The sequence below is a fragment of the Bubalus kerabau genome, chromosome 8, assembly GCF_029407905.1.
Source record: "Bubalus kerabau isolate K-KA32 ecotype Philippines breed swamp buffalo chromosome 8, PCC_UOA_SB_1v2, whole genome shotgun sequence".
Classification (NCBI taxonomy): domain Eukaryota; kingdom Metazoa; phylum Chordata; class Mammalia; order Artiodactyla; family Bovidae; genus Bubalus; species Bubalus kerabau.
Window position 1 is genome coordinate 65,190,234 of NC_073631.1, and position 15,108 is coordinate 65,205,341.

Here is a 15,108-nt window from a genome sequence, read left to right on the forward strand (position 1 = left end):
ATCAAGAAGCTCTTTAGTTCTTCTTCACTTTCTGCCATAAGTGTGGTGTCATCTGCATATCTGAGGTTTGATATTTCTCCCTGCAGTCTTGATTCTAGCTTGTGCTTCATCCAGCATGGCATTTTGCATGAGGTACTCTGCATATAAGTTAAATAAGTAGGGTGACAATATACAGCCTCGATGTACTCCTTTCCCAATTTGGAACCAGTCCATTGTTCCATGTCCTGTTCCAACTGTTGCTTCTTGACTTGCATGCAGGTTTCTCAGGAGGCAGGTTAGGTGGTCTGGTATTGCCATCTCTTTCAGAATTTTCCACAGTTTATTGTGATCCACACAGTCAAAGGCTTTGGCATAGTCGATAATTCAGAAATAGATGTTTTTCTGGAACTCTCTTGCTTTTTCAGTGATCCAACAGATATTGGCAATTTGATCTCTGGTTCCTCTGCCTTTTGTAAATCCAGCTTGAACATCTGGAAGTTCACATTCACATACTGCTGAGGCCTACCTTGGAGAATTTTGAGTATTACTTTGCTAGTGTGTGAGATGAATGCAATTGTGCGGTAGTTTGAACATTCGCTGGCATTGCCTTTCTCTGGGACTGGAATGAAAACTGACCTTTTCCAATCCTGTGGCTACTGCTGAGTTTTCCAAATTTATCTATAGATATAAGGCAAATCAGTGTTGCTGATGGATAAAAAAGACAAGAAGTTGGGAAAAGTAAGCAGCATTAGACTCTGGGAGCTTTGTATGCAAAGAAGCTAGAGGTTATTAGGACCTTGTTGTTAAGTTGGAGATGGTGTTGTCAGATCTGAGTTTTAAATAGTCTGTTGGCAGTAAAGAAGATATTTTTCTGGAAAGGCAATTAGAAATAAAGCTGACCAAAAAGAGGACAGTGATAGAAAATCTCTAATTTTTTTAAACTAAAGTGGGTATGTTAAACTCCTAATACATAAACAGATTAGAGATTTAAATTTCTAAAAATAGTAGATCTTATAGAAGGAGATGATAGCTTTCTGGGCAGTACCAGTATGAGTCTTGTGTCTTCCTGGCACCTAATCCTACTTCCACTTGTGACTCACACTTGATAAATCTCTTTGGTTTGGGATGAAACTGTTTTCACTTTGACTTCCCTGGTGGCTCAGACGGTAAGCATCTGCCTACAACGCAGGAGACCTGGGTTTAATTTCTGGATTGGGAAGATCCCCTGGAGAAGGGAATGGCAACCCACTCCAGTATTCTTGCCTGGAAAATCCCATGGATGGAGGAGCCTGGTTGGCTACTGTCCATGGGATCTCAAAAAGTTGGACACGACTGAGCAACTTTGCTTCACCTTAGGGATGACAGGGTGTGAGAGACAGAAATGTTGACAAACTCTGAATGTGATATGATAACAAAAGGTTGTACATTCCAGCTTGTTTCAAAATTAGGTGAGAATTCCTTAGGATAATTTTTTCACCAGGGAGTAAGTTCTAAGTTCCTTGCTTTGTGCCAACCCTCTGAATCAGGGACAGTCTGTAAATCTCAGCTCACTAAATGAACCCCTGGGTTACCTCCCTGCTACTGCTAAGTCGCTTCAGTCGTGTCCGACTCTGTGTGACCCCAGAGACGGCAGCCCACCAGGCTTCCCCATCCCTGGGATTCTCCAGGCAAGAACACTGGAGTGGGTTGCCATTTTCTTCTCCAATGCATGAAAGTGTAAAGAGAAAGTGAAGTCGCTCAGTCGTGTCCGACTCTAGCAACCCCATGCACTGCAGCCTACTAGGCTCCTCCGTCCATGGGATTTTCCAGGCAAGAGTACTGGAGTGGGGTGCCATTGCCTTCTCTGCTGTCGTGATATTATTAAAGTTTGTTAGATTAATGGAGTCTATTGTGATTTTTTACTCATAATTTAATGTACTTGTGTTTTATTTATTCCATCATATTAGTTACTTTTAGCCAACTGTTCTATGTTACGAGCTTAGAAATTAGTGAAGGAATGTGAGAGTTGGACTGTGAAGAAGGCTGAGCGCCGAAGAATTGATGCTTTTGAACTGTGGTGTTGGAGAAGACTCTTGAGAGTCCCCTGGACTGCAAGGAGATCCAACCAGTCCATTCTGAAGGAGATCAGCCCTGGGATTTCTTTGGAAGGAATGATGCTGAAGCTGAAACTCCAGTACTTTGGCCACCTCATGTGAAGAGTTGACTCATTGGAAAAGACTCTGATGCTGGGAGGGATTGGGGGCAGGAGGAGAAGGGGATGACAGAGGATGAGATGGCTGGATGGCATCACTGACTCAATGGACGTGAGTCTGAGTGAACTCCGGGAGTTGGTGATGGACAGGGAGGCCTGGCATGCTGCGATTCATGGGGTTGCAAAGAGTCGGACATGACTGAGCAACTGATCTGATTTGACATAGTAATTCACAGGAAAGAAAAAGAATTTAAAAACAATATTTAGTTCCAGAATATCATAATACTGTGAAGATAGGCTAGGGAGAGATAACATTTAGAATTAACTCCTGAATATTCTTTTGACCTACTCATACCATGGCTTTTTTTGCAAGGAGCAAGTGTCTTTTAATTTCATGGCTGCAGTCACCATCTGCAGTGATTTTGGAGCCCCCCCCCAAAATAAAGTCTGTCATTGTTTCCATTTTTCCCCCATATATTTGCTATGAAGTGATGAGACCAGATGGCATGATCTTTGTTTTTGAAAACTATTCCACACCATTAAATAGTCTTCCAATATATTAATGTCTATATAACATGTGATAATGGAGCTTCTCTGGTAGCTCAGATGGTAAAGAATCCGCCTACAATGCAGGAAATGCAGGAGACCTGGGTTTGATTACTGCATTGGGAAGATCCCCTGGAGAAGGGAATGGAAACCCACTCTAGTATTCTTGCCTGGAGAATCCCATGGACAGAGGAGCCTAGGGGGGCTACAGTACATGGGATTGCAAAGAGTCAGACACAGCTGAGGAACTAACACTTTACTTTTCACATGTGAAAATGCAGTAATTCACTTAGTCTTCTATATTGTTCATTTAGTTTGTTTCTATTTCTGGTGTGAAAAACTCACTTAAGTTACCATCTTTGTAGAAGTATTTTTATGTTTTGATTATTCCCTTTAATGCCTAGAACCAAAATTTAGGTTGGTTTGGTTCTAGGGTCTTGGCTAGACCCTAGCCAAGGTTGGCTGTTTTCTAGGATATTGATAAATATTGCTAAATTACAAAAATATACCAATTATTACAGTGTGTGGTTTCATGGCATCCTCTCTAATACTCAATATTAATTTAATATTTGTCAATTTTATAGATGAAAATATTATTTTTACTATTTACCTTGTTTTAATATTAGTGGTTTAGAACATGAATATTTAGTTACTTTTACTTGTATTAATTATTTGTCCATTTATGTACTGAGGAGTTTGTTGATATTTTATGAATATGTCTGTTAGAAAAGTTTTGTTTGAAAACTTAGCTCAGTGAAACTCCATCTTAGTCAAAATGGGGTGTCCTACTGATTAGTACAAATATTTATACAATCCCACTACTTCTAAAATAATCTAGATTGTGTTACGATTTTTGTTGCTGACTGAATATCACAAATTTTTGAAGCATCCCGTATTTTTAAGTCTCTGTGACTCCCTGTCTCACCTGGTATAGGGCCTTGCTCAAATACCATCTTTTTGAGGAGTTCCACTCTGATGATCCTAAGTACACTTGCGACCTCTGCCTGTGACCTCACACCACACCCTGCACTTGAGTCTCCTTTTCAGCTCTACTTCCTTTTCCATTATACTTACCACTTTCTGAAAGACTGTTTAATAGGTTTTGTTATTTGATATGTCTATTTATTTTCTGTCTCTCCTTACTAAATGCACTAAAATGTGAGTCTCATGAGGACAGGAATTGCTCAGTGGTGTTTGAGCACCCTACTATATCCAAAGCACTCAGAACAGTACCTGGCATATAGCAGGCATTTGATAAATCTTTGTTGAATGAATGAACGAATATTAATAGATGTATTACTGAGTTAAAAGATCCTCGTCCTAGTGAATAACAACAGTTTTAATATACTTTATTGTACATATACTAATTTTAAAATATGAAGCGAAAATTAATTTTGTTTTGTGTTTTTATAGATAATTTTTCACACATTGCAGTTGTTTGCATTTACTCCCCTTGCCATTTTAATTATGAGGCTGAAGCTCTTTTTGACACCTCACATGTGTGTTATGGCTTCCCTGATATGTTCTCGGCGGGTAAGGTATTCATTCTTTTATAACTACTCTATAACACTATAGCAACTACAGTGTAGTTAATCATGGTTTTGCTCACTAATCTAAAACATAAAAGCCCTTGGTGGTTTTTTATCTTAAGTGATTTAAAGTACTAGTTTGTGATTCATTATAGCATAAGAAAAGCAAATTCAAGTAGCTTTGAAATTTATTCCTAGACTTTAGCTGATAATTCTGTGACTTTCCCCTCTATTAGTATTCTCACTAATATAGTTTTTGAAATTCAGGTCAGTGTAACAGCTTCGTGGCCCATCAAAACTATCCTCAAGTGCTCTTGTAATACTAGAGAAGATGCTCTAGTATTGTGCTGTTGGGCTTGGATAATCTGTGGGAAAATTGTCAATTTCTAGGGTTCTGTTACTATAGCTCATATGCAAGACAGCTAGATAAAGTAGCTAGAATTTGGGGACCAAGTTACTTCTAGAGACCCCTTACTTGGTTTTGATTATAAACGTTTTGCCTTAGAATATCATAATACTTAAATTCCTGAGAGGATAAAAATTGTCAGTACTAATGGTGTTTCCCTAGATATTCAAGATGTCCATAAAAGACATCCAGATATTACAGGATTTAGTTTGAGGATATGTCAGAATTACGATTTGTTAACCTTAACTCCTGGTTGTAAATCTGTCCTGGAAGGTATTTCTTCTTTAATTCTTTCAAGAGGAAAGTAAGCTCCATTTTTAACTGGATCATATAATTCTAAAATATTTGCTGGTTTTAAACAATAGATAATTATTATATTCTGTTTATTATTAGTATCAAATGGTAATCCATCTTGGTTTAGGTAGAAAGGTGAGAATATATTATTGACCCAATAGCACTGTTCATATAAGAATTATAAATAAATGGTTTCTTTCATTTCAGCTCTTTGGCTGGCTTTTTTGCAGACTTCGTTTTATGCCTCTTATCCTCAGTCTTGTAACAGTAATGTCAATACAAGGTTATGCAAACCTCCATAATCAATGGAGCATAATAGGAGAATTTAATAATTTGCCCCAGGAAGAACTGATACAGTGGATCAAATACAATACCAGGCCAGGTATGTAGCTGTTTTGATTATATGTATAGCTAGCACACACACATACACTTATACACATTATATGTTGTTATACATTTGTGTATATTGTATAGTTATCATTTCATATATATATGTGTATATATATGCAATTTAAAAAAACACATGCATTCATACCTTCACACATTTTTAGTGTGTTAATTGCAGCATTCACCAAATCAAATTTCCAAAAGGAAATTTTGTGTCCTCTTTAAACCCCTCCTGGATACCTGTCAAAAAGAATTTTAATTGATATCTAGAGTTAATAATTGTTCACAAGTTATATGCTATAACTCTGAGATTATTATTGTATTTTAATCATAACAGTGACACTTCAAAGTAAAAAACCTTTAATGACAAACTTTCGCACCGTGTGACAGGCGACTGGAGAAACCAGTTTTGACTGTGGGGAGGTTAACAGTACCTTCCCATTGCTTCCACCACTGCATACCCTCTGCTTCATATCTATAAAGCCAGTCACATACAGAAGGGTTAAAATCTTGGACATTCGGGTTTTTTCACTAACTCATCTCAAAAAGATGATTATACATGCTACTTTTAAATAGTTTAAAATATTCTTTTAGTTTTTCTTTTCTTACAGTCTTTATCTAAGACCACCTCAAGCAGATTGATACTTACTTCATTTTTAAATACCTTTCCAGAGAATGAATATATTCTATGCTATTTTCTGCAACTACTGTATAGACCTGTCCAAGACAGTTTTTTCTGGCTTAATTTCTTCACTATGATTTATTTAAATTTATCTTGTGACTCTTTGAGCCACTTTCCTCTTATCTCTTATTTGATAGTCATCATTCTACTAATTAGCTATCATTAAGGTAAACTCTTGTAAACTTCAACTCAAATATTTGGTCTGTGGCTTTCAAAGGATGACAGTTGACAATGCCTCATCACTTAGACTCTAAGTCTTAGAGCTTCCAGGCTAGTTTAATCAGAATTTTTGAATTAATACTTTATTTTTTCCCTATAAGGTACAAGGTAGTTACTGCCTTTACTCTCTCTCTCACCCCTCACCACTTACAGCTGTTTTTCCAAAGTTTTAAAAGGTATCTGTTCTTTTCATGTTTGTTTGCGTCTTTGTTCCAGTGTTTGTCTTGGGTTCTTGTCAAAGAAAGCCTATGTTTAGCAACTTATCCTTCTAAGAGATTTCCTACAAACTCTTACCTCATTTTTGCCTCTTGTTTGATCCTACCAATTTTTCTCATCTCTGTATTATGAGTTCTCTCATGGTTACCACAGGTTTTATTAAAAGAAGCTTGAGATTCTATAATTAAGGTGAGACTAGAGCTTACATTCAGGTCTACCATGTAGCTTTGCATAGTTTGTACACAGCACAAAGGTGCTCAGTTGAGAGGACAAGAGGGAACTGTAATCCAGCCTGTGGTCCACTCACAAGTCGTGTGTTAGTGAGGTTCTGTCAGATCAGAAGGGATACTTTTTTCTAATACATGCAGTAGGCTAATTGGAGATTTAAATATATTATAGAAAAGATCCTGTGGTTTCCCTGTCATGCTCATATTTGATGCCTTACTCCCAAGAGGAAAGAAGCAGCTAAGGAGTATTTCTCCCTTTCCCTCTGTTTCATAGACAGTTTTTTCTCTGTGGTTCCAGTTCTTACTGGACAGGCTTCCTTAGTTTCTTCTGGATGACCCTGGTCCTGAGCTTGGGTCCCTCTAGCCCAGAGTTTCTCAACTTTGAAATTCGGGGCTACCCTTTACACTGGCAGAATAATATTTAGCAGCATTAGCAGCATTCCTTTCTTCTACCAATCAGATGTCAGTAGTACCTCTCCCTTAACAGTGTGGTAACCAAAAATGTCTCCAGAAGTTGCCAGGAACAAAATTACTCCTGACTGAGAACTACTATTCTTGTCTAAGAGCTTTTTATCATTAATTATTGAATCTTACAGTAATATAGATATGTTTACTTCAGTTTATTTATATATTTTTTAATTTAAGGCATATGAAGAGATATAAATCCCTTAGAAGAAATGTAATAGCCCTCATAGTCAACAAAAGATTACAAAATGCAGTACTTGGGTGTTATCTCAAAAGCAACAGAATGATCTCTGTTTGTTTCCAAAGCAAACCATTCAATATCACAGTAATCTTAGTCTATGCACCAACCACTAATGCCAAGGAAGCTGAAGTTGAATGATCTGTAAAGACCTACAAGACCTTCTAGAACTAACACCAAAAAAGATATCCTTTTCATCACAGGAGACTGGAATGCAAAAGTAGGAAGTCAAGAGATACCTGGAATAACAGGCAAATTTGGCCTTGGAGTACAAAATAAAGCAGGGCGAAGGCTAATAGAGTTTTGCCAAGAGAAGGCATACACCGTCTTCCAACACAAAAGAGACAACTCTACACATGGACACCACCAGATGGCCAGTACTGAAATCAGATTGATTATAGTCTTTGCAGCCAAAGATGGAGAAGCTCTATACAGTCAGAAAAACAAGACCAGGAGCTGACTGTGGCTCAGATGATGAACTCCTTATTGCCAAATTCAGACTTAAATTGAAGAAAGTAGGGAAAACCACTAGGCCATTCAGATATGACCTAAATCAAATCCCTACAATTATACAGTGGATGTGACAAATGGATTCAAGGGATTAGTTCTGATAGAGTGCCTAAAGCACTATGGACAGAGTTTCATAACACTGTACAGGAGGTGGTGATGAAAACCATGTCCAAGAAAAAGAAATGCAAAAAGACAAAATGGTTGTCTGAGGAGGCTTTACAAATAGCTGAGAAAAAAAGAGAAGTGAAAGGCAAAGGAAAAAAGGAAAGATACACTCATCTGAATGCAGAGTTCCAAAGAATAGCAAGGAGAGATAAGAAAGCCTTCCTCAATGATCAATGCAAAGAAACAAAGGAAAACAATAGAATGGGAAAGAGTAGAGATCTCTTCAAGAAAATTGGAGATACCAAGGGAACATCTCATGCAAAGATGGGCTCGATAGAGGACAGAAATGATATGTACCTAACAGAAGCAGAAGATATAGAGAGGAGGTGGCAAGAATACACAGAACTGTACAAAAAAGATCTTAATGACCCAGATAATCATGATGGTGTGATCAATTGCCTAGAGCCAGATATCCTGGAATGCAAAGTCAAGTAGGTCTTAGGAAGCATGACTATAAACAAAGCTAGTGAAGGTGATGGAATTCCAGTTGAGCTATTTCAAATCCTAAAAGATGATGCTGTGAAAGTACTGCACTCAATATGCCAGCAAATTTGGAAAACTCAACAGTGGCCACAGCACTGGAAAAGGTCAGTTTTCATTCCAGTCCCAAAGAAAGACAATGCTAAAGAATGCTCAAAGTACTGCACAATTGCACTCATCTCACCTGCTAGCAAAGTAATGCTCAAAATTCTCCAGACTAGGCTTCACTAACCAAGAACTTCCAGATGTTCAAGCTGGATTTAGAAAAGACAGAGGAACCAGAGATCAAATTGCCAACATCCGTTGGATCATAGAAAAAGCAGAAGAAATCCAGAAAAGCATATACTTATGCTTCATTGACCACGCTAAATAAAGCCTTTGACTGTGTGGACCACAACAAAATATGGAAAATTCTTCAAGATATGAGAATACTAAACCACGTAACCTGCCTCCTGAGAAACCTGTATGCAGGTCAAGAAGCAACAGTTAGAACTGGACATGGAACAATGGACTGGTTCTAAATTGGGAAAGGAGCACGTCAAAGCTGTATATTGTCACCTTGCTTATTTAACTTATATGTAGAGCACATCATGCAAAATGCCGGGCCAGATGAAGTGCAAGCTGGAATCAAGATTGCTGGAAGAAATATCAATAACCTTAGATATGCAGATGATACCACCCTTGTGGCAGAAAGCAAAGAGGAACTAACAAAGCCTCTTAATGAAGGTGATAGAGGAGAGTGAAAAAGTTGGCTTAAAAGTCAGTGTTGAAAACATGAAGATCATGGTATCCAATCATGGCAAATAGATGGAAAACAATGGAAACAGTGACAGACTTTATTTTCTTGGGCTCCAGAATCACTGCAGATGGTGACTGCAGCCATGAAATTAAAAGCTTTCTCCTTGGAAGAAAAGCTACGACAGACCTAGACAACATGTTAAAAAGCAGAGACATTACTTTGCAGACAAAGGTCTATCTAGTCAAAGCTATGGTTTTTCCACTAGTCATATATGGATGTGAGAGCTGGACTATAAAGAAAGCTGAGTGCCGAAGAACTAATACTTTTGAACTGCGATGTTGGAGAAGACTCTTGAGAGTCGGCCAGGAGATCAAACCAGTCAATCCTAAAGGAAATCAATCCTGAATATTCATTGGAAGGACTGATGCTGAAGCTGAAGCTTCAATACTTTGGCCACCTTATGCGAAGAATTGACTCATTGGAAAAGACCCTGATGCTGGGAAAGATTGAAGGCAGGAGGAGAAGGGGATGACAGAGGGTGAAATGGTTAGATGGCATCACGGACTCAATGGACATGAGTTTGAGCAAGCTCTGGGAGATGGTGAAGGACAGGGAAGCTGGTGTGTTGCAGTCTATGGGGTTGCAAAGAGTTAGACATGACTGAGTGACTGAAGAGCAACAACAAATTCATTCAAAGTTACATCTAGAATGGTTAATTATATTTGAAAATAAATATTCAATTATTTCCAGTAGATCTGAGTAATATGCCTAGTTCTTATTGGTGGTTTTGCTTTGCTGATTAAAAGTGATAATGATCTTCATAATTATATAATCATTTATTATATGATTATAATAAATCATATTTATTTCTTTCCATTTGGTCTTTTTGTCTCTCAAGAAATACAACTAAAACTGAAGCCACACAGTAGATTTTGGTGTATTGCTAGTTATAAACAAAAAGCAATGGATTCATACCTGGTATTACTCCAGAAAGTACTACTAACACATAGTGAAAGGGTTTGATGAAATATATATATTTATAAAGTCAAGACTTAGTTATGAATATTTAAAAGTGATCTGAAGAAGAAAACAATGCCTTCATCTGGCAAGTTCTCAGGATTACAGTTCATAACCCATGAAACTCACTTTAAAACATGTACCGTGAGACTTGCCCTTTATAAGTCTTCTAGTTCCTAGAACTTTAGACTATTGGAACAAGATATGAAATTTTACAATTCTTTCCAGTCGCGTCTTTGTAGTATAGCACTTGAACAGGCCAGTGTGCTCTAGTGATAGTTCCTAGCTGTGCTGTCTTGGGCTAATTGCTTTGCTGTCTCTTAGCTTCCTAATCTACAAAACAGGAATAACATAGAACCCGCCCCCAAAGCTGTACAAGTTAAATTGTATAATCACCAAGTGTATGGCACCAAGATAACATTTAACAAAAGATGGCTATTATTATGTAGACCATCAGTAAATATTAAGTAAAAAAAAAAAAAGAATGCTGTCAATGATTATTATTTTAACTGTACTTCATCTTTCTTGGGCTTCCCTAGTAGCTCTTCTGGTAAAGAATCTGCCTGCAATGCAGGAGAGCCTGGTTTGATTCCTGGGTTGGAAAGATGCTCTGGAGAAGGGATAGGCTACCCACTCCAGTATTCCCGGGCTCCTCTGGTGGCTCAGACGGTGAAGAATCTGCCTGCGATGTAGAAGACCTGAGTTTGATTTCCTGGGTTGGGAAGATCCCCCGGAGGAGGAAATGACAACCTACTCTGGTGTTCTTGCTGGAAAAATCCCATGGACAGAGGAGCCTGGTAGGCTACAGTCCATGGGGTCAGAAAGAGTTGGACATGACTGAGCAACTAAGCACAGCACATCTTTCTTAACTGGGTTCAAATATTACAGATGAGTAACTTTTGGTTTTCTTTAAAACATGTTGTTAAGAAATATAATCTTGTTTTCCAGATGCTGTTTTTGCTGGTGCCATGCCTATAATGGCAAGTGTCAAGCTTTCCACTCTTCACCCCATTGTGAATCACCCACATTATGAGGATGCAGACTTGAGGTGGGCAACTGATAGAATATTACAACCAGACACACCAAGGACTTCTACTGACTCATAGGAATGGGGAAAATGTTTATCTACACACACACATTCTTTCATGCTCATGTTCATTCTAGAAGTTAAAAAGTAGTAACAATTCAGAAATTACAACATGTACCTGCTAAAGCAACCTTAATAAATTGCTGAAAACTGAAAAAAGCAAAACTGAATTTTGCTCAAAGTAAAAAATAGATCACATTTATGACTAGCCTCTGTGTGTTTCTGTGGGTGTGTGTGTTCCAGTGACACTCCTAAGTAGTAGTAACAAGAAGGGAATAGACTTGGCTCATGGCCATCATTTGCCAACCCCTATTCCAGATTCCACAGCCCCTCTGCCTGATTTAAGAAACCACTCTTGATCTTACTGGTGGTCAATGATTAGCCTTTTTTTCACAGGTAAAAAGAGTTTATGAAGTCCACTATGTTAAATGCTTTTATGAAAATTTGGGTTGCTCTTTTATTAGTTGATTATGGGAACCCTAGTTTCCACTGAAATCTGAAAGTTTTGTTTTCCTTAAGTGACTTTTAAAAATTATTTTAATCATCCTAGTAATTGGATAATCTTTTCCTTTTAATGTGACTTTGGTTTTTTGTTAAAGGTAATATTTTAAATTAAAGTTTTATGTTTGGCTTTGAAGATTGGGCATTCTGTATGCTTGAACTCTTAAGAAAAGTCTAATGTATAATTGATCATTTACTTAGGATTTTATAAAAACTCCCACTTAGAACTAAATCATCTGTCTACCATATTTTGGTGAGCATTCCTGTTTCTCAAGCTTCTGTTAGGGTACTTTCTCTACCTGACTACTACTGTAGATGCTCACTGTCTAATTATTCTATTTACTACATTCAACTTCAACTCATATGTCTTTCAGATCTTCTCTAAATGAAATTATCTACTGAAATCTGTATTTTCACTATATTTAGCCTCTATCTGAGTTTCTTCCAGATTAGTTATTTTATAAATTATGCAAAACTAATTTAAATTTAGTTCAGTTATATTCTGAACTGTTATATTGCTACCTATCTTTAAACTCTAAACTGGCTTATATGCTGATAATCAGTACCTGCAAAATTCAAATTTCTGTAAGTTTTAGAACATTTAAAATACAAGTAAAATGTGGAAGTTTCTATCGGCAAATAATTCATGCTGTTTGGGGTCATGTATAATCAGTGCTCCATCCAGTAAGCATTGGGGTTTTAATTTGATAACAAAATTTCTTTAGTCAACTCTATTATCACTTATTTAGAAACTTTTTTTTAACTTGTTTGAATTTAAAGAGCTCGGACAAAAATAGTTTACTCCGCATATAGTCGAAAATCTGCAAAAGAAGTGAGAGACAAGTTGGTGGAGTTACATGTAAATTACTACATTTTAGAAGAGGCATGGTGTGTTGTGAGAACTAAGTGAGTATGAGCCCTATGCTCTATGATATATGGTATATTTTAAAGCAATGAATGTTTTACTTCATTATAGCAGTCCTGATTCTTTAAAAATTTTTATTCTAAATTAATTCCATTAAATTGTTATCTTGGCATTTTATTTAAAATTCTTGCATGGAATTATGCTATTTAAGCATAATGTAATTTCAGAAATGATAGTGTATTTTGCTATCCTAATTCTTTCATTTTAACATCTGAATGTTGCTTTTTTCCATAATTTTCAAGTTTTTTAAACTTTTATTAGATATCTAAAATACAGATTTGAATTTATAGCAAAGTGAGATACTAGCATTCTGCTACTACAGTTGATTTACATTGGCTTTATAAGACATATAAGAAAAGTTTCACATAACTCAAAAGGACATAATAAGAAAATGTTTCTAATTAAAGTTTTAATTTCTAAATTTTGAATACCTAAAAATACATCCTATTCTGAGATGTGTAATGAATATCTTCAGGCCTTTGTTTAGTCTCCTTGATTTAAAAAATCCTTAGTTGTATTAATCTTAACATTAAGAATTTTCATTTCTCCTATGAATAATTAGGAATTGGCTATATGAGACTTTTGAAGAGCTAAGTTTTGAGATTTTAGTAGCTAATTTTTGTATCTAATTTTAAAATCTAATAAATAATGTATAGGAAGAAGTATATCAGTACTTGCAAATGTGAGTGGGGACTAAACGCTCCAATCAAATGTCAGAGATTGAGACTGAATACAAAAGCAAAACCCATCTATGTCCTTCCTTACAGGAAGATGCATTTTAAGTACAAATACATGAAAGAAAGGTTGAAGTAGAAAGGATAAAAATGTCACCACTTGAGTAACCATGTGTGTAGCATATGCTAAATATGTATTTTCTAGCATATTCTAAAAAGGCAACACTATAGTGTGGAAGGAAGATCAGCACTTACCTAGGCTGATGCTTCAGGGAGAGGATTGACTATAAAAGGGTACAAGGGAACTCGTTGAGGTGATGGAAATTTTCCGTGTTATGATTATGATGGTGCTCACACACTTATACACATTTACCCATGCTTATGAAAATTTACACATAAACTGGGTGGATTTTATTGTACATAAATTGTACCTCAGTATAGACTGATTTTGTCTGACTTCTTCCCTGTAATGATTCCCGTGCAGGGTTACTCTCTAGTGAGAAATATCTCATTCAGTCCACTCAGAAAGGGAAGAGTTGAGGGGAGTAACAGTGGCAGAAGAGCTTCTCTTTCCTACTTTGGACTTTATATGTTATCATGCTAATTTAATTCAAAATTTAAGTTCAAGAATATGAAGTAGGTAATTCATCAGGAATTAGATCAACTATTAACTTTAATTTGTCTCATTTTACTGTAAACGGGTATTATATTTGGATGGCAGTACCGCTTAGAACATATATTCATTTATATTTCACTTTGAAGGTGGATTTTTAAATATATATATCTGAATTACATTAAGCTCTTATTATTTGATTCAATAATATATTGGTTATTTGGTTAACTGGAATATAAAAATATAGCATAATTTCATTTTATTATTAATATCTCTAAATTTTAAACATGTTTTTTTGAAATGCACTAAGATCTTTAATTCATTAAATGTTAGTCTCTAAAAATCTGAGATATTTTATAATTATAGTTCTTCTAATATGAATGCATTTTTTATATATATATATATGTGCTTATTTTTTCAGGCCTGGTTGTAGTATGCTTGAAATTTGGGATGTGGAAGACCCTTCTAACTCAGCTAACCCTCCCTTATGTAGCATCTTGCTCAAGGATGCGAGGCCATACTTCACCACAGTGTTTCAGAATAGTATGTACAGAGTGTTAAAAGTTAATTGAGAAAAGACTGCCCTTTACACTATGGTGCAAAGAGGTGCACAAAAAAAATCACTTTAGTTTATTTACATTAATAAAAATCACAAGCTTTAATAAGAGACCCTTAAAAACAAGATAGGAAAAATGATTTAAAGTTTTTCTAATTTCTAAAAGGTAAATTATTTCATTGTTTTCCATTGAATGTCAGCCTTATTAAACTTATCATATAAATGAGTAAATAATTTCATATTCCATAAATAAATGTTCATCTTAAAGTTTTAAAGAAGAAAAATATATGTAAGAGAACAATGAAATTGAATAAATCAAGAATATATAAGTCCTTTTGTATCCAACTAGGTGAATTGCTTCTAATTTTCTCTAGTTCTAGGATGTACCAACTCAAACTCTTTAAAACACTTAAAAGAGACTAATGCAGTTTCTGAAATGACACTTCCCTAAGATCCTGCTAC

At 36.1% G+C, this 15,108-nt stretch overlaps 1 protein-coding gene across 1 annotated transcript in view; it reads left to right on the top strand.

Annotated features, from left to right (window-relative positions):
* DPY19L2 (dpy-19 like 2) overlaps positions 1-14,897 on the top strand; it is an 84,978-nt gene extending 70,081 nt beyond the window's left edge. The window contains exons 18-22 of the mRNA XM_055590423.1: positions 4,130-4,249; positions 5,153-5,327; positions 11,239-11,338; positions 12,659-12,784; positions 14,512-14,897. Of these exons, the coding sequence (XP_055446398.1) occupies positions 4,130-4,249; positions 5,153-5,327; positions 11,239-11,338; positions 12,659-12,784; positions 14,512-14,662 (672 nt within the window). The 3' untranslated portion in view covers positions 14,663-14,897. The remainder of the gene's footprint in view (positions 1-4,129; positions 4,250-5,152; positions 5,328-11,238; positions 11,339-12,658; positions 12,785-14,511) is intronic.
* Positions 14,898-15,108: the final 211 nt, after the last annotated feature.